Consider the following 19,195-nt stretch of genomic DNA (forward strand, 5'->3'; position numbering starts at 1 on the left):
TAGCCAATTGCATGCCAGCTGCAAAATCCCTCCAACACTCCTCAAAGATTTTGAAGAAAACCTCAACCTCCTCATTCACATCTTGTTTCAAATTCTTCAATCTGGTATCTAAATCAATAAGAACCACCTCTTTACGGAAGTCGTGCAGAAAACGGACCCTTAAAGCCTGCCACGTAAGTCTTGGCTCTTCTTCCAACGCACAGAACCATGTCTTTTGCTCTATCCCAAATCAACAACAGAATCGTCTGTATCTTGCTATCTTCATTTGGCATATGCTATACAGCTCGAAGTTGAACATCCACTCATCCGGTCTTCTTCTCCGGTGAAAACGAGTCCATAACCTCATGCTGTCATCTCTTCTTGATGGAAAGAACCTTCTTTGATCAACATCGACGAGCAATGAGATGCTCCTAAGTGAAGGCACTAGAAGATCACACAATATACTACCTCTCTATAGCTCAGGGTATCCACAACACCCCTAACCTCTCAGAAAACACCTTCAAATCGACCAATTTGCACTAATAGACCAACACTTACATACAAAAAATACTCACCCGCTCATCAAAACCACCACTCAACCCAAGTACACCAGAGCAACTCAACACCCCGCTTTTAACTCACACCACACTCCAATTCTGACGTCTTTGCACATAATAGTGGTCCGCGGACACACACATCGCACACACTAACACATACACAAAGAGCGAGAGCGAAAGAAAGGGAAAGAGGATCAATGACACTAATAAAACAATTGGAAAAACCGCTTGGTATTGCTTAGCATAAAGAGACATGCTTTCCAAAGCAGTCATATTACCCTCGAACCGAGCCCCCAATAAAGTTCAAAGCTCCATATCTTGATATTCGTGACTCAGATTGCCGATCTGGAGAGACCAACAGGCTCCAAAATTCAAGCATCACGTACCCATCACTTCAAGCTGGCTTCGACCACTAGCTCCATCTGTCTGGTCCGTCTCGGATCTGCAATCGTCTCCAACTTTAAACTGTCATATCTTGCACCTTGCATCTCTGTTTGACGAGCCGTCTAGACCAGATCTCTCAGCACTTCAAGATCTACAATTCTAAACAAAAAAACTGCACTTCAAACGATCTTTACCTGCTATCCAAATTGGTTCTTTTGGAACCATTATGGCCTATAAAACCACATTAGACATACACATCCCGTTGTTGCCTATCTACCCAGTATCTTTGTATCTGCTCTAACTCTCTACCGTATACCTGCTTGCATTACCATACATGCTCCTACCATCTTCTATGGTTGACCAACTTTGACTGCACCAACGAGTCTTTCGAATTTTTACATCACTAGGTCATCTTGGCTATCCTGCTGCCCATCAGAAGCCAAGGTTGTTGACTTGAGCTCAACCTCATTGCCAACAGAAAGATACAACTCTCGAGCTTGCCGAGGAAAATCATAATCCGACATTTTTTAGTTATGACAGTAGACTGTGTAGAGAGCCTCTTGCATCTCTCAACAAATTTGGCGAGCCACATCCTTTGCAAAAAATAAGCCATTCAAAGTAATAAGCTGACCACCTTTGCAAAGGGTTATAGTATGTTCTCCGAAGCTGATAAGAGGATCATATTGGTGTAACCAGCACTGGCCAAGAATCATACCATAAGTGGATAATGGTATTACTTCGAAATTAAGACTGTCTTGATAATCTTGGACGTCAAAGGCAACTACTGAAAAATTGTGTTGCACGTTAAAAATGACCCATCTGCTAACTCAACATCGTACGGTTGAGTACTCTGGACAATAGGCAATTTTAGTCGATGCACAATGTTGGTGCTCACAAAATTATTGGAACATTTTCTATCGACCAAAATGTTAATTGGTTTGCCATGAATGAAGCCAAAGAGACTTAAGACTTGATTAGACAAGTTGCTCAGTATGGGAATAGTATTCTTGATATTTTTCATTGAAAATGTAGCCACCTTGGAAACATGTATTGTGTTAACAACACGTTTGTCTCTATCTTGCTATGAAGTAGAATATGTAGATTTATCAGAATTAAAAGGTAACACTGCAGGTGTCTTTGCATTAGCGTTGCGACGCAAATTAGACGATTGAGGATGTTTATCATATTGGAACCAACGATGAGGTCCACTGCAAAGTGTACATAATCCATCTTTAGATAGTTACGAACTGGACTGTTGTGGAGGAGCGACAGAAGGTGACACTTGATTTTCATATAAAAACGTCTGTCCTGATAAGAATTTTGCTGAAAAGATTGTCGGCCTCGACGACGTCGATTAAAATTAGACCAATCATTTTGAAAATTGCGTCTACTATTCTGCGCTCTCAGACTCCAAACACTAAATCGGGACAAGGAAGTAATAGTTGATTGGGACTGTGCAACATAAGGACCAATGTGTGATATGTTGCTTGAATAAGAGACGTCACGCTGGTTTCGAAAAGGGACACGGGATCCGCGACCAAATGGGCGATCATCGGCTCGACCAAGCGGAAAGTGGTCTCTGCGTAAGTCACCTAACTGTTCCACATATGAAATGGCATCCTCAGCTGTAAGGAGTTTCAGTTTGTGTACATCATCGCACAGGTGGACTCAAGCAATCGATAAAAAAGTGCAATTTATCGTCGGGACTAATGGTCATTATCTCTAAATTCAGTCGTTGGAACTGAGATATGTAAGCGGACACCGATCCTATTTGCTTTAAGTGGCGCAAAGCAGAACGTGCATGAAAATCAGCACTTGCTGACACAAAGACTTTGCACATTGCACGCTTGCCACGTCGGTGTTTCTTTTCCTAAGGCAATCCGATTTTGCCACCAAAGAAAGGCAATGTCTTTCAGAAGGCTAGCAGCTAAAGCTACTCGTTTTTGTTCCGTTATATCCAAGGTTTGAAATAATTGTCCATTTTGAATATCCATTGATCAATCACCCGCTTATTACGTCGACCATCATAAGGCTCGGGGGGTTTTATGTACACTTCTTTTTTAATAGATTCTATGATAAATCAAAATAAATATTTAAGTTCATAATTATTAACCTCATCAGGTGGATCTAGCATGGCTTGATCTTCGCCACGTACTAATGATATAGAATTGGCATCCTCTTGAGATGTTGACTGCATCAAGGCTTTGACTTCAGCACACAAGGACTGGAGCATGGACTTGAACTAGGCCTATCATGAAGCTTGGGCCTCAAACTGTTTCTGAATAGCAACAAAGAGTGCGGCTCCGTCCACCTATCCCCTACTGTGTCCTTGAGTCCGACATGACGAGATCACAGCTCGTGGCGAGGCGATATTACAAAAGACCAACCTGTAGGCAAAGTAGGCAGTGTGTAGCTGCTCTGCGAACTTGGCGAATGTCAGGTCGTCCTCCGTAAAATCCTCGATCTCGTCAAGCTCTGGAGTCAGTGAAGTGTAATCTGACATGACTTTCTCTGTTTGAAAAGGAACCAATATATGGGAAGTCTGGATCTCAAAGAGGTTATCCACGTAACAAGCCGGAATGTGGTGTGCGACGAATGAGATTCCAATTTAGACTTGTCAACACAAGGGTGGCTACACACGACTGCCTCTCATAAGAGAGGACAACCCTTTTGGCCTATAAAAGGAGGCCTCTTCTACACACAAAAACGGATTGTGAAGCATTGTAAAGTTGATGTGAGGTGGTGAGACTAAAGCAAGGCGGGAGATCCAAAAGGGTATAATCCCTTTGTAACTTACTTTTTGTTTGAAGGACGGGAGCTCCAAAAGGGATTATTCCCTTTGTAACTTACTTTTTGTTTGAAGTACTAAATCCATTGAATGGCTCCTTTCCCGTGGACATAGCTCACATTGGGTGAACCACGTATATCGTGCTCTCTCTCTCTCTCTCTCTCTCTCTCTCTCTCTCTCTCTCTCTCTTTCTAATCTCTCGTGTGTAAAAATTTTCTCTCTCCATTAAGTAATCTACTCAATTATCTACTTAGCTACGTCATATTTCTTAACAAGCAGACAATTGTTGATTTTTAGCTGCTTGTTACTCCCTTTGACCATTGAATTGTACTTCCCCCTTGTCTCAACCAAACAAAAGATACATGCCACCTCTTTTCCTCAGAAATGAGGGCAATCTGGAGCATAGTGTCCTCTTCTCCGCAACTATAGTACCTGTTGGACAATTACCTAGCCCTGCCTCTTCCCGTTCTCAACTGACCTCTATCCATAGCACTTGAGCGTAATTCTTGCATTTTCTCAGTTAAATCTTGGACAATACAAAACCATTGTTGAGGAACTGTTTCTACACCTCGATTTGCCCTCAATTTGTCTGGTTCTCCACTTGAACTTCTTCTCTTCCACTTGGAGTAGGATTGGGAACCATCGCCTTGTATCGCTGTAAATCTTGCACAATCTTCTTTTTAATTTTTTGATTCTCTGGACGTGCAATAACAACCGTCCCATTGTAATTCTCTGGGCTTTCTAAATCCACCTTCTCATGAACTTTTAGATGTAAACATGCCATAAATTTTCCCCATTTAAAGTACTCACCGCCATTAGCCAATTGCATGCCAGCTGCAAAATCCCTCCAACACTCCTCAAAGATTTTGAAGAAAACCTCAACCTCCTCATTCACATCTTGTTTCAAATTCTTCAATCTGGTATCTAAATCAATAAGAACCACCTCTTTACGAAAGTCGTGCAGAAAACGGGCCCTTAAAGCCTGCCACATAAGTCTTGGCTCTTCTTCCAACGCACAGAACCATGTCTTTTGCTCTATCCCAAATCAACAACAGAATCGTCTGTATCTTGCTATCTTCATTTGGCATATGCTATACAGCTCGAAGTTGAACATCCACTCATCCGGTCTTCTTCTCCGGTGAAAACGAGTCCATAACCTCATGCTGTCATCTCTTCTTGATGGAAAGAACCTTCTTTGATCAACATCGGCGAGCAATGAGATGCTCCTAAGTGAAGGCACTAGAAGATCACACAATATACTACCTCCCTATAGCTCAGGGTATCCACAACACCCCTAACCTCTCAGAAAACACCTTCAAATCGACCAATTTGCACTAATAGACCAACACTTACATACAAAAAATACTCACCCGCGCATCAAAACCACCACTCAACCCAAGTACACCAGAGCAACTCAACACCCCGCTTTTAACTCACACCACACTCCAATTCTGACGTCTTTGCACATAATAGTGGTCCGCGGACACACACATCGCACACACTAACACATACACAAAGAGCGAGAGCGAAAGAAAGGGAAAGAGGATCAATGACACTAATAAAACAATTGGAAAAACCACTTGGTATTGCTTAGCATAAAGAGACATGCTTTCCAAAGCAGTCATATTACCCTCGAACCGAACCCCCAATTAAGTTCAAAGCTCCATATCTTTATATTCATGACTCAGATTACCGATCTGGAGAGACCAACAAGCTCCAAAATTCAAGCATCACGTACCCATCACTTCAAGCTGGCTTCGACCACTAGCTCCATCTGTCTGATCCGTCTCGGATCTACAATCGTCTCCAACTTTAAACTGTCATATCTTGCACCTTGCATCTCTGTTTGACGAGCCGTCTAGACCAGATCTCTCAGCACTTCAAGATCTACAATTCTAAACAAAAAAACTGCACTTCAAACGATCTTTACCTGCTATCCAAATTGGTTCTTTTGGAACCATTATGGCCTATAAAACCACATTAGACATACACATCCCGTTGTTGCCTATCTACCCAGTATCTTTGTATCTGCTCTAACTCTCTACCGTATACCTACTTGCATAACCATACATGCTCCTACCATCTTCTATGGTTGACCAACTTTGACTGCACCAATGAGTCTTTCGAATTTATACACCACTAGGTCATCTTGGCTATCCTGCTGCCCATCAAAGGGAAGGTTGTTGACTTGAGCTCAACCTCATTGCCAACAGAAAGATACAACTCTCGAGCTTGCCGAGGAAAATCATAATCGGACATTTTTTAGTTATGACAGTAGACTGTGTAGAGAGCCTCTTGCATCTCTCAACAAATTTGGCGAGCCACATCCTTTGTAGTATTAATGATACCCCATTTTTCCCATCAACTGCTGCCTCTCAAATTTGGCTGCAAAAAGTCACCTATCAAGGACATCGTAGTCAAAGGTAGCAGCCATTCATCAATTAGATGAAATGAAATACGATTGAAAGCCATCAAAACCCTCAGATGAATCCATCTTCTGGACTGCCTTCTTCGTTCTCCAAGTAGCCATCACGATGTGCTCCATTCTCTGAGAAAGGTTAGAAGTTTGGCGTTATCACTTGCAATGGCTGTAATAGAAGCACTCTTCTTTGTTCTTCCCCTGCTAGCCTTGGCTGGCAGATCATGTATTTTTACTTTCCTTTCCATCTTTGTGATCCCTATTGGTCTCGGCACTTTTAGGAGCCTCGGGGGCTTTCCTTCTACATCACTTTTTCTCTGCAAGAAAGACATGAAAGAGTGAACAACTAAGATACAGAAATGCATGCATGGAGTTAGTGGTAGAGACTGTTCCCAATCCTCTTGCCCCCTGCCTCCCTCTCCTCCGTATTTTGTTGGCATCAATCCAACAATAAAGATTCCTGCAAAGGCATACAACAAGCACTAGCAAAAGACTGCCCCTCAATGTGTCATTCCTCCTGGTTCCCTCCCTCTTTTGTACAGCAACATGTCTTCTTTGACAACTTCTTTTGCTATAGGGAAGGTCTTACCGCTTTTTCACAATGCGGCAATGTCTAATCCCATTGACATAGCATGATGTGGCAACAAAACATAGATGTAATATATAAGACTCTCGACTTGGTGCATATTGATAGTGTGTCAACAACTCCAACCATGAAGCTCTGCCTCCTTAATCTGCAAACTATGGTTGTTAAAGCTGAAAATACTAAATGAAAACTGAGTGCTTCTAAACTCTGGTTGTTAAAGCACTCCAAAATACTAAATGAAAACTGAGTGCTTCTAAACTCTGGTTGTTAAAGCACTCCAAAAGAAATTAATTGTTGATAATGAACGAGATTGTTTATTGACAAGGAGTCAAAATTGTGCTGCAGGTACTGTGTGCTTCCCTAATGACACAGGGTCGAAGCCATAGTCACCTACAGGCAATCCATGCCAATGGCTTGCACCCTGGATGTCACAACGGCCTATAATCTGCGCTTGTGGAGCTGCTCCTCCTGGGCACTGCCTAACCAAGAATAGCAACAATGATGTGGCCACCGGTTGCCTACCACCGTCGAAAGGTTATTGTGCCTTACTTACGTTTGCAAGACTCTTGATTTCTCGCCTTCCTCAGGAGAAAAACAAAATTGATGTCAGACTTCTCTTTCGACAAGCTATCAGCAACACCTCCAATCTGACAGAACCCTCTTCCTCTCTTGCTTCCAATATCAAGCTGTTGTCAGCTCTCCTCCTAGCTCCACACCCAGAGCTCTAATACCAACTGTTTGAGGCGGAGCTATGGTGGGTGATAGCGTAGAGCAGACATGGAGAAGGGAGATAAAAGTAGATAAGATTGCACACCACAGAGGCACATTAGGTTTTCCTTAAGCCTTTATAGGCATTACAATATGTTCACACCACATGTGGTCACCCAAGTTTGGGTTGACCCAACATGTCACACGATGGAAAACACTACATGTCTCAGTTGCGAACGCAGGTACAACAAGCTAAGGACACTTGCCAAAGATTAATGAGCTTGGCTAATATCACTTCTTTCGCAGGTACAACAAGCTAAGGACACTTGCCAAAGATTAATGAGCTTGGCTAATATCACTTCGCTCTCTGAAGCTCAGCTAGTTGAATTGTTTTCAGCCCGCAATATCATGAGTTTTGATGATAGCAGGAAATTAACCAAGTGGCAGACTCGAGCTAGACAACATGCATTCAATGATAAAGCTTGTGCCTGTAAACAAATTTTCAAGCATTTGCATCATACTAGATAGTCTCAAGAGATTAAAAGAACTAAGCTCTCATCTAGGGCATGGACTTCTTCTATACAAGAGCTTGCATATGCTTTGGTGACACATTATGGGAATGTTTTTTCCTCCCCTCCCCCTCTTATGCAGGAGGCTCGGCAAGCACGTTTTATGTTTCTCTCACAGATAATTCCTATTATCTCTTCACAGCAAGCGCAGGATTTGGAAGTTTCTTTTACTGAGCAAGAATTGAGTGTTAGCTTGATGAATCTAGGCCACTGGAAATCCCCTGGTTGGGATGAACTCACTATGGAGTTTTTTGTGTCCTTTTGGAAGCATCTCAAAGAGCCGTTGCTTTACATGATGAACTGGGAATCGCAACGACTTCCTTTCTCTTGGAAAGAAGGTCTTCTTAAGTTATTGGCAAAAAAGACTTTATGCGAGGAGTTCTTGTCACAAACTGCTGACATGTCAAAGCCCTGAAGAATGGAACTAACTTGTAGATCTTGGCAGAGGGGCCTAAACCCTAAGAAGAACAAGTAACAAAAGAAGAAGTCCTACCAACTTATGGGGACCCGACATAAAGGCATATAAATAAAGTAGGATCCACACACATAATCCGAATTTTTGCAAAACACGCTGACGTGGCAGAACTGTATGGATTTCTTTAAAACACGCTGACAGTGCCGATATGGCAGTTGTACGGATTTTTGCAAATCGCGCTGGTAAATTTTGGTGCTTTTTGGACCAATTGCTTTTAAGTTTGAAGCTTTTCATTGTACTGAGTTTCAAACCAAGGGCCTTTAAATATGAGGTTAGGGCTCATTCTCTGGCATGCTTCCTGGAGAATATTTGCGGGGGGAGTGTTCATCGGCGGCTTTATGTTTCTATGTCTTGTAACATGCATATGTGAGCATTTGTGTTGCATTGTGATGTGTCAACCATTGAATAGTCCTAATTGGATGAGATTGCTTGGGTATGTAATTTTAGTGCATCAAGACACCCGTGGAAGATCCGTGCGGTCTGGGTGTGATGGCTAATTTTACTACGCCAGCATATCAAGAGTTCCGAACTGGACAAAAGGAGAAACCAACTCCTTGATCAAAAGAGCCGAAAGGAGAAGCCAACTCCTTAACAAAAAATAGAAAACAGATTGTCCCTCGGAATGACCTTCGGATTTTTTTAAAGCAAAGGTAACTTGAGTTGTTTTACAGACATGTTGTAATCGCGGTCGATTACTCTCTTTCAAGAAGGGGGGATTTCACAAACTACTGATGTGTCAAAGCCCTGAAGAATGGAGCCAACTTGTAGATCCTGGCCGAGGGGCTTGAATCCTAAGAAGAACAAGTAACAAAAGAAGAAGTCCTACCAACTTATGAGGACCCCATCCGATGGGGCCCAAGTGACATAAAGGCATATAAATAAAGCAGGACCCACACACACACACACAGTCCGGATTTTTGCAAAACGCACTGACATGGCAGAACTGTATGGATTTCCGCAAAACGTGTTGGCAGTGCTGACGTGGCAGTTGTACGGATTTTTACAAATTGTGCTAGCAGATTTTGGTAATTTTTGGACCAGTTGCTTTTGAATTTGAAGCTTTTTCACTGCAATTGCTTTTTAGGCCAAGGGCCTTTGAATATGAGGTTAGTGTTCATTCTCTGGCATGCTTCCTGGAGAAGGTGCAAAGGATGGCGTATCGGCTTGTACTTTGTTGATGCAATATAAAGAAATACCAAAAGCGACGCCAAGGTTTGGGGCCAATACTCTCTGGGGTGGAATTCCGTTGCTCCTTGTCGCGTGTCGTCTCTCTTTCTCTCAGTTCAGTTGTTATTGAAGTGGCAATTGACAGTGTTGACGTGGCAGTTGTACGGTGTCAGGCGTTTTTTGAACGGGCGAAAAGCCAATCAGCAATGCTGGAACGCCTACCAAACTGCTCTTGTATATACGTCTACATAACTAGGAGTGTATTTCGGAAGTGGTTTGCGATAGTAGTCGTACAAAGGAGGGGCAAAGATGATGGATTTTGAATTGTCCTCAATCAGTGCACTCCAAAGACGGGCTCCTCTATCACCAAGCACGTTTGAAATTTCTACACAATTGCCAGAGTGCGGTCGAGGTGTCAGGTATCCTCACAAAGATGGCTGCAGCAATTGCGAGACCGGTAGTGCATGCCAGTTTGAGGTTCCTCGGATGTGTTTCTTGGACATTGGCAACATGTGGAGGTGGAACCAACGAAGTCATCGGCATACCATGTCCTGCTTTGTGATTCTTTTGGACAATGTGGTCTCCCTATCGAAGTATGAAAGTGGGCAAAGAAGCCTTGGTGGGAATCAAGCCTTGAGGCTTGAGTAAGCAAAAAAAGGAGATAAAATATGGATTTTTCAATTGTCTGCAATGATAGCACGCATGGTGTGCACGTGAAAAGCTGCTATGAATCAAACGAGCCGCAGAGAGAGGAAAGGGGCCGACCTGCACGGATTGGAGGACACAAGGGGGTGCACTCAGAAGCTGGAAGGGGGAGCCGGCCATGCCAATAAGGGATAGGAGGAGGGCGATTCTCTGGTAGCATTGCAGAAGGGGCTTGCTGAGGCTCTGATAGCAAAGTGGAGAGAGAAGGGGAGAACGCGGGGTTGGGGATCACAGTGAGGTGTGTCAGAGAGGGTTCCAGGGAGCAGCAAGGGAGGGAAGCCCTCAGAGCCGGAACAGCTCAACAAGGAAGAGCCGAGCAGGGGGTGTCTTTCAAGGAAAGAACACGGGATATATACCCTACATGATGGGGAGAGGAAGAAGTGTAAAGCCTTCCAATACTGGAGCAATATCGCTGCAGATGCATGAAGGGGGGCGAGCCTGAACAAAACCAAGGAAGGGAGCGGCAGCTACAGAAGCTCACAAGGAACAGCAGGAGGTCGCCATAGAGAGAGGCAAGTAAGGGTTGGGGACTTCATTCAGAGGAGTGCAGCTTGAAGGAGCTCGCCATTCAAGGGTGCACAGTGAGGGAGGCTCTTCGTGGGATCTCACAAGGGGTGCCAGGTTTTTATGCCAAGCCGAGAAGAGGAGGATCAAAGCTGGACGCTGCCTTGGAGAGGTGGTGGCATTTGCCTCAGCCGTGTGAGTGAGAAGTTTGGGCATCAATGCTAAGCGAAGTCGAGAAACAAGAGGAGTGACCAGCTTGATGACTTAGAAGCATCATGCATGCCGTAAGGTGACCCTGTTGCCTGTGAGTAAGTAAAGCTCAAGGAGAGCAGCTCCCAAGCAAGGCAAAAATAAGAGCAGCCAGGGCTGGTCATCACTGTAACAGAGAGCAGCCTGTTGGGGCTTTTTCTTTCTCTCTCTCTCTCTTTTCATCTAGCACCCAACTGAGGGATGACAAAAGACCAGGATTGCTCTTGTTGAATCTTTTTACTTCATTGATCTAATCGTTCAATTGAAATATGAGGGTGAGTTTGGTAGCAGTCTTTATTTAGAGCTCAGGGCTTTCGGTTCTGTATATAGGTTTGCTATTCGACTTGACAGAGAGGCTTAGCTATAGAGGTTTTGTGTCTTGGCTTCCTCCTGTCAACGGATTTTTGCATATTGCACTGGCAGATTTTGGCACTTTTTGGACCAGTTGCTTTTCAGTTTGAAGCTTTTCACTGTAATTGCTTTTCAGGCCAAGGGCCTTTAAATATGAGGTTAGGGCTCATTTTTTGGCATGCTTTTTGGAGAAGGTGCGGAGTCTGACGTATCAGCTTGTACTTTGTTGATGCAATATAAAGAAATACCGAAAGGGGCGCCAACGTTTGGGGCCAATATTGGAATTCCGCCACTCCGTGTCGCATGTCGTCTCTCTCTCTCTCTCTCTCTCTCTCTCTCTCTCTCTCTCTCTCTCTCTCTCAGTTCAGTTGTTATTGAAGTGCTAAAAGTTTGTTCTTTTCGATTGGCACGTGGTGCCCGTCTTGTGACAGTTCTCACATTGGTGGCCAATTACACTCATGGTTGTGGTCTATAAACTGATGGCTAAGATGCTTGTTAACTGTATAAAGGATTATTTGCATACTGGAATTCATCAATCCCAATACGGTTTTATTCTACGTCAGCAAATTATGGATAATCTCGCAAATGTCATTCTTGGAATGGAATATGCAAAATACACTCAGCAAGACGTGATTATGCAGGTAGACATAGAAAAGGCCATTGATAGTGGCTTATGGGATTATATTGTTGAGGTAATGCAAAGACTCGGATTTGGACCTAAAATTGCTCAGGTCAGTTACTTCCTCTATGATCATAGCACTTCTGCAGGTTTGCTGGATGGCTTCCTTACTAATCCTTGGTCTCTTGGTAGATCCGACAAACAAGGATGTCCTCTTAGTGCATTACTTTATTATATTGCTTCACATCCTTTGTTTATGTATCTGGAGTTTTTTACGTCCGATGATGCATTAATATTGCATGGTCTCAAATTATTGCCATTTGGGAAACATTTTATTGGACAAGCCAACACTTTATTTAGACCGCGGAATAATTATGATGATGTACTTCAAATTATGCATACTCCCCATCTCTTTGGAATGGCAGCTGTGGGCTGAAAGTTAACTTCTGTAAATCCAAGTTACTCCCTTTGAATGCTTATGAATGGCACAAGTTATTATGGCTAGAAATTAACAACCCCCCCCCCCCCCCCCACCCCCCACGCGCGCGCACACACACACACACTAGTACATTATTTGGGGTATCCATTGGGTTGGAATGCATCCGCTAAGCACAAAATTGACTTGATTTGGCAACATCTAGAAGCAAAGTTGTTGTATGAGATATGAGTTCTTTTAAGACTTTTGTGTCTTGCTAAACATAGAATGTAGACCAACATTCTATGAAATAAAACGTCGAATTCATCACGGCTAGATTGAGAGGAGGATTTGGTAGAACATGAACATGATGCAGGTAATGTTTTTAAGATGGCCTACCAAGTACTATGAACTTAAATTATCTAATGCATCTTCGACACTGACTACAGATGTGGAGATACAAGCCTTGGAAGGGACCATTGGTGAAGGGGAGGACACTCAAGTGGAAGCCAGTTAGCTCGCCTCCAAGAGAATTTTTGCTTAGTAAGCCGTGCATCGCTGGTGAGGAGTATGCAACATGCAGGAGCTGCTCTAGCAGTAGCAATAAGAATTAGAAGACATGTAAGATTTATGCTTTCACGATGATAAGTAGATACAAAGCTATTGACAAGGCTACCAACTGCCCTACCTTTGCTTTTAATCACTCAGTAATTGCATACATAGCTAAAAAGTGTGATAGCAACACACAAATAAGGCATACTCCTCACCAGCAATGCACGACTTATTGAGCAAAAGTTCTTTCGGAGGCCAGCTAATTGTCTTCGGCTTGAGTGCCCTCCCTTCACCAATGGTCCCTTTCGAGGCTTGTACCTCCTCATTGTACTATAATAGATATTTTAAGTTCATAAGGCTTGGTAGGCCACCTTAAAAACATTACATGCATCAAGTTCATGTTCTCCCAAATCCTCCTCTCCATCCAGTCATGGTGAATTCGCTGTTTCATTTCATAGAATGTTTGTTTATGTTTAGCAAGATACAAAAGTCATACAAGAACTCATACCTCATACTTGGTAGGCCACTTTAGAAACATTACCCAATCATGTTCATGTTCTCCCAAATCCTCCTCTCCATTTCATAGAATGACTGTTTACATTCTATGTTTAGCAAAACATGAAATTCTTAAAAGAACTCATACCTTTATTCAGCTGGTGTGCAACAGCTTGTTCAAAAAGGTAAGAGTGCATGTCATTATGTATGTTAGTCTTACAAGAGACTACATTACGTTTTGAAGTCACGTTTCAAAGAAACGAGTTTCATACTCGCGCACACACCCCACACAACTTTCCAAATTCACTATAAAGGAAAGTGCATTCGATGCTTGAAACCAATCAAAATAAACTACCACTTTGATCTTCGCCAGTGCCATTGAAAAATCGACATCATCTTGTAATCTCGGGACCGCAGATGGGACACCAGAGCCGACCTCCTCCTCCTCGTCAATGCACAACGCCATGAAATTGGCATATTGCATAAGTGCACGATACTGCTCAAATGGGCCTCCAATCTTGTCTGCTTCCCAACACGTTGCCTCCCAATTAAATCATTTGACAATTGATTTCTCGTCATCTGAGGTGTTCTCGAGGCGCCGAGCGAGCAAAATTTTGTCTTGCAATCGATGCTCCCAAACATTGATCGAATCTACTCGTAGCTGCAATCTTGATAATTTGCTTTACACAATTCAATTTTACAAGTGTTTTTTTCCTTGTCCAAAGGGCTAAAGCCATAGTGATGTGTTTTCTTTTTGTTAGCGAAAAATTTCATATGTATTTAAAAATAAAAATGTTTGATTGGTGAGTATTGTAGTGAGCAATCGTGAGAAAGTTAAGCGTGAAAGCAAGTGGGATGTTTTCTCTCAAAAGATATTCACATAAGATTTTTTCCAAAATTATAGTATTGATTGGGCTCGCAATTAGAGTCTGGCTCCTCTTTTCTCATGCAACTTCCATGACCAAGTGTCCAGTTTGTAAAAAAACACTTTCTTGGTACTTGGCTCTAGCTGCCGCGCCTGCGCGCGGCAGCTCTCATCACAGCACCTGCCTGCTACACAGCCTGCATCATGCTGCTCAGGCTTGGCTTCGTGCCCTCGCAACCCCTTCTACGCTATGGCATCCGAGCCTAACCCCCTCATCGCCCCGCCCACATCCTCCCCTTCTCAACATCGTGTGCAGCAACCCCTTCTCACCATCACCTGTAGAGGGTGCATCCGGACAATGACTGCTCCATACAAATGACTCCCCCCTCCCCTTAGTTACGCGAAGCTTGCCTTATTGTTGAGCTTCTCTGTACGTTATCGAAGGCTATTGTGGCTTGTCTAGGAAGCGTGCCCTCCATGAAGACACTGCAGTGCGTAATGGGAGGCAGAAGAAGCCCGCAGAAGCTGAAGAGACCGAGTACCGTATTCTTTGCCCTATTAGCAAGATTGGCAGCCTCATTGGCAAAGGAGGCTCCACCATTAAGGCCCTCCGAACAGAGTGCAGATCCAAGATTAAAGTAGAAGACCCCATCTCTGGCTCTGACGAACGTGTAGTCCTTATCAGCTCCTCCGCTAACCAATTCAGAGAACAAGGCTACTATGTTTGTGCTGCTCAAGAATCCCTTTTCAAAGTCCATGCCAGGATTACAGAGGTCGATGATGATGATGATGAGCCTCCTCAGCCCCCGTGTTTGTCAGACTTCTAGTCCCTACGAGCCACATTGGTTGTTTTCTTGGGAAGGGTGGCAAGATAATTGAGCAAATGCGGAAGGAAATTGGTGCCCAGATCAGAATCTTGCCAAAAGAGCAACAGCCGCCCTGTGCTGGCTCCACTGATGAGCTTGTGCAGGTAAGATATATCCGTCTCTTTTGAAATTTGGGTCTTTTAAAATTTTCGGGTGTAAGTTTTCTTAATGAATAGCTTCTTTGAGACGTGAGAGTCAAACCTTCATGTAGGTGACTGGTGATGCAGCTCTTGTGAGGAAGGCTTTATTTGAGATTTCAACTTGGGAACATACATGAAAGGGTGCACATGTGTCTCAAGGCTCTGGCGGCATGATGGCTCCTATGTTTGTTGCTGCTGGTGGAATGTATCCATGGGATATTTACTGGCGGGTTCACTCATGGGTCCATCCTCTGTTGGTGACCCAATGCAGGGCCTTTTCCTGCACTGAAAGGCCATGAGATGTTGTGCGCCATTGTTTCCTGTTGCTCATTGAGCAACCTCCCACACAGCTTCCCATATGATACTCTTGCTCACAACATTCCTGCAGCATGATGCCCAGGTTCGACCGATCCCCAACTGCCTCGGAGGCACCTCCGATCCGATTCTTCTACTCTTTGACATCTGTTGCATCAAACCTCACCATCTGCCTCGCACACATGATTCTCCAATTACTCGCCCTTACCTTGCATCCATGCCTAAGCTCTGCATCCCTTCTTCCCTCCGTTCATCACTGTTGTCCTCGTTGCTCCCATTCCTATGTTCACGATCTGCCCAAGCAAAGCAAGAAAATGTAGTCTCTATCTGCTCCTGCTCGTCCTGATACATCCCTGGTGCATGGCATTGACAGGCCAAATGGAGCAACTCAAGAGCGCACATGCACTTCATCGGGTTGTTGGACGACATCTCACACACATTTTTTTTTCCAGTTAGCCTCTCTCTCTCTCTCTCCACGTGCTAGGTCCCCCTTTTTTCCTCCTCAAAGAGCTTCCTACTAATGATGCTCCTCACGTAAAATTGAGCAGACCTATTTTGGGGGTATCTTGAGAATTGGGATTTTTAAAATAAGTAAAAAGAGAAGTGACTCCATGGCTCTCGACTCTCAAGCTCACCTAGAATATCATCATTTTTTAAGGTGAGAATTTGGAGAGATTCTCTCTCTCTCTCTCTCTCTCTCTCTCTCTCTTTTTGACTAGTTTGCACCATTGCATGAGGTGCTTCTTGTGTCAATCGTCGCCCTCAGTTTCTTGTGCTTCTTGTGTCGATCGATCATATACATGCAACAGCAAATGGAGCTGTGCATGCAAGAGCGCTAGGCAATGTGGCAGTAAATGGTACACGAGGGGTCAGGACTTAGAGCAGGAATGATCATAGCACTATAATGACTGTCAAATTTATTAGCAAGAGAGAAGACGAATTGGGACTCACATATGTTTGTGAAAGCAGAAGAAAGAGAAGAGGAGGTGGAGCTTCGGCACATGGAAGGGAAGGAGTGCAGAGGTTAACGCTATGAAGGAGCCCACAAAGGATGTTAACGGAGACAGTTATGAGGAGCAACTTGCTATCGATACTAGGTGCAGTTGTATAAGCAGGAGTAGTACGCCAATGGGTTATGGGGCAGTTGCCTTCGACTTCCAAGTTATATTCTCTCCATTTCTAGAAAGGGGGGCTTGAGCCTCAGTCACAGAGCTGTCTGCTAATTCTACCAGTTTGTTGGCATTGTTCTTTGAAGGCTCTCACCTCTGATCCACACTTAAATGGGCGCCCCTGCCCTACGGACTAATGGGCCTGCTACACATGGGGGATCAATTTTCTGATTGCCTTTCTTTTCCCACATTAAAAGTCCCCTTCCTCCTCTTTTGTTTCTTCTTACAGGGCACAACGGCAATAAGAAGATAGAGAAACTTCCACACTCTGAAGGAAGAGATGCCCTCACTCTTTATATAACCGTCTCTCTCTCTCTCTCTCTCTCTCTCTCTCTCTCTCTCTCTCTCTCTCTCTCTCTCGTTCGTGACTGTGATCTTTGGAGTCTGTGTCTCTCTGTCTAACACAAGCCTTCAACAGTTTTAACACTTGGCAGTGTGTGTGTGTGTGTTTGCTCGCGCGCTTTTCGGCAATTCTATTTCGGTTTCAATTTTAATCTACCTAGCCTAGAGCCTGCATATGAATGTTTGAAGTTTGAAGGGTATTTTGGTAATTTCCACAAATTATAGGATAAGTTTTACTATAGTCTCGTCTTCTTGGCTGTAGGCCTCGTGATTTATCACCTTTTTTTCTCTTGTTTAAAGTACGTTTGGAAGTAATCTTACCTATCCACGCTACTTCGGTCATCACATTGGAAGTGCTCCTTCAACGGACAAATATCCAAGCACTCGGCTCTTCCTTTGATTTGACATGTTGTGCCCTACAAAAACATGAGCCAAAACATCCAAGCATTTAGCCTAAATCTACAATGGAAATAGAAATCCTTCTTCTCATTTGACATGTTGTGTTAAAATTACCTTGGAAGGTTATTTGGGGTGCTCTACCGACGGGGGTGAAGATTCAGGAGAGAGGGATTGGGTTAGATCGATGCTTGGGGTGCAGGTTGACTAGTGAAGATCTGGCCCACCTTTTCATGGTCTGCCCAGCTATAAAAGGCCTCGCAGGGAAAGTATGTAAGTGGGTCCAGAGAACATGGAAAATTAGTTTTTTCAAGACTGACCTATGCTTTGGAGGTAAAAACTCAGGTAGTCTTGCACTCCTCGTCAGCACTCAAATTGTCAGATACTTCTTCTTTCATAATGTATGGCAAACAAGGAACCGTCGTGTGTTTGAAGGAGGATTTGAGGTGGTAAGCTTCGCAGAAATTATACAGGAAAGCAAAGTGCTAATATGGGCACTCGGGCACAAGCATCACTCGGAGGACTAGTCTAGGACTACTTGTGCCTTGTTGTAAGCAGACAGAATACCGGGGGCAAACCTTGGCCATCGATAGGAGTGGCTGCCCTTATAGCCTTTGTAATTATGATTCATGAATGTTGTCATGGCTTAACATGAGCATGACAAAACCTTGTAACTTTTCCTGTTGCTCAATATAATTGACTCACAATTGTGAGTTTTGCCCCAAAAAAAAAAAAAAAAGACCTGGAAAAAACTTGAAGGAATGCTAAGGCTTTAGAGTAGTATTGCACCCTGGGAGCCACTCGTGTAAGTGTAAACCCTTCTATTGTAGTCTATCAACTCTAGGAGCTACTTCAAAAGTTGTGAACCAGGGCTAGAAAAAAACATTTTTCCTAACCAAAGAAAATAAGGGCAAACTTGAAATTCTTCTGGTTTCTAAGTCAAAATTTGAAGCTTTTGCCGGTAATTACACTAAAACTTGTGAATTTCCCGGTTTTCTCAAAGGCAAGCTCAAAATCTAACCGGGATTTTAGGATTTCAGTCGGTTAAAATACACAAGACCCTGGTTTTTTTCTAACACTGTTGTGAACCCTCTAGGAGTTGTCGCCTAGCAATTGCATGAGCTTTTTCCTAACATCCATGGGGACGCTATCTCCACCAAAACTATCAACCTTCCATTATCCAAAACTAAGATGTTTATAGGAAGCTCCCTTCATGTCTTGTGTAACATAACATGTGGTCATACATAGGCATGAAAATACACAGATCTACATAGCTCATACATCATCATGGTCATGTGTGTACAAGAAAAAATATGGCATACAATTTCTATATTCTAACATGTCAAATGACATGCAAAAAGTCCCTTGGCAAAAAAAGAACCGTTAAATTTAAGCCCTTAAAATTAAATATTGTTACTTCAACTTGCTGTATCTTTGAGAGAGAGAGAGAGAGAGAGAGAGAAAAGAAGAGAGTTTATCTTCTTTCGTCAAGTGGTAATGCCGCACGTACCTTTTCTTTTAGCCCGAGCGCAAGCCTTTTTCGTGCACAATCGGGTCTATGTGTGCAATTTGGAGCCCAC

General features: G+C 43.4%; 1 protein-coding gene and 1 pseudogene across 3 annotated transcripts; one reads left to right on the forward strand and one right to left on the reverse strand.

The window, feature by feature from the left end:
- Positions 1 to 5,275: 5,275 nt before the first annotated feature.
- On the reverse strand, positions 5,276 to 11,726 carry LOC147440005 (uncharacterized). 2 transcript variants are annotated; one of them, XM_086485702.1, is made up of 4 exons: positions 10,398 to 11,726; positions 9,855 to 10,017; positions 7,267 to 7,291; positions 5,276 to 6,444 (listed from the first exon to the last, which is right to left on the reverse strand). In XM_086485702.1, exons 1-4 carry the CDS (start codon positions 10,495 to 10,497, stop codon positions 6,238 to 6,240), a joined length of 495 nt encoding a protein of 164 aa, XP_086341828.1. In that variant the 5' UTR covers positions 10,498 to 11,726; the 3' UTR covers positions 5,276 to 6,237. The 2 variants fall into 2 exon arrangements, 1 of the variants encoding a protein (XP_086341828.1); XR_015184675.1 differs by lacking the exons at positions 9,855 to 10,017; positions 10,398 to 11,726 and having other exon boundaries at positions 6,306 to 6,444; positions 7,108 to 7,648.
- Positions 11,727 to 11,920: 194 nt separating this feature from the next.
- LOC147440006 (uncharacterized) lies at positions 11,921 to 17,222 on the forward strand (annotated as a pseudogene). The gene is made up of 4 exons (XR_015184444.1): positions 11,921 to 12,172; positions 12,852 to 12,987; positions 14,811 to 15,357; positions 15,465 to 17,222. The product of XR_015184444.1 is annotated as an uncharacterized LOC147440006 (transcript).
- Positions 17,223 to 19,195: the final 1,973 nt, after the last annotated feature.

The sequence above is a fragment of the Adiantum capillus-veneris genome, chromosome 16, assembly GCF_014529385.1.
Source record: "Adiantum capillus-veneris isolate H3 chromosome 16, ASM1452938v2, whole genome shotgun sequence".
Taxonomy (NCBI): domain Eukaryota; kingdom Viridiplantae; phylum Streptophyta; class Polypodiopsida; order Polypodiales; family Pteridaceae; genus Adiantum; species Adiantum capillus-veneris.

Bases quoted from the DNA above. Each gene is read 5' to 3' on its own strand.
- LOC147440005 (XM_086485702.1), bottom strand. From the start codon at position 10,497: ATGCTACCAGAGAATCGCCCTCCTCCTATCCCTTATTGGCATGGCCGG. The intron at 7,292-9,854 runs GTAGGCGTTCCA...CTCCTGAGGAAG, and splicing joins GTATATACAAGAGCAGTTTG to GCGAGAAATCAAGAGTCTTG. The intron at 6,445-7,266 runs GTAAGTAAGGCA...TCTTTCTTGCAG, and splicing joins AAATCAAGAGTCTTGCAAAC to AGAAAAAGTGATGTAGAAGG.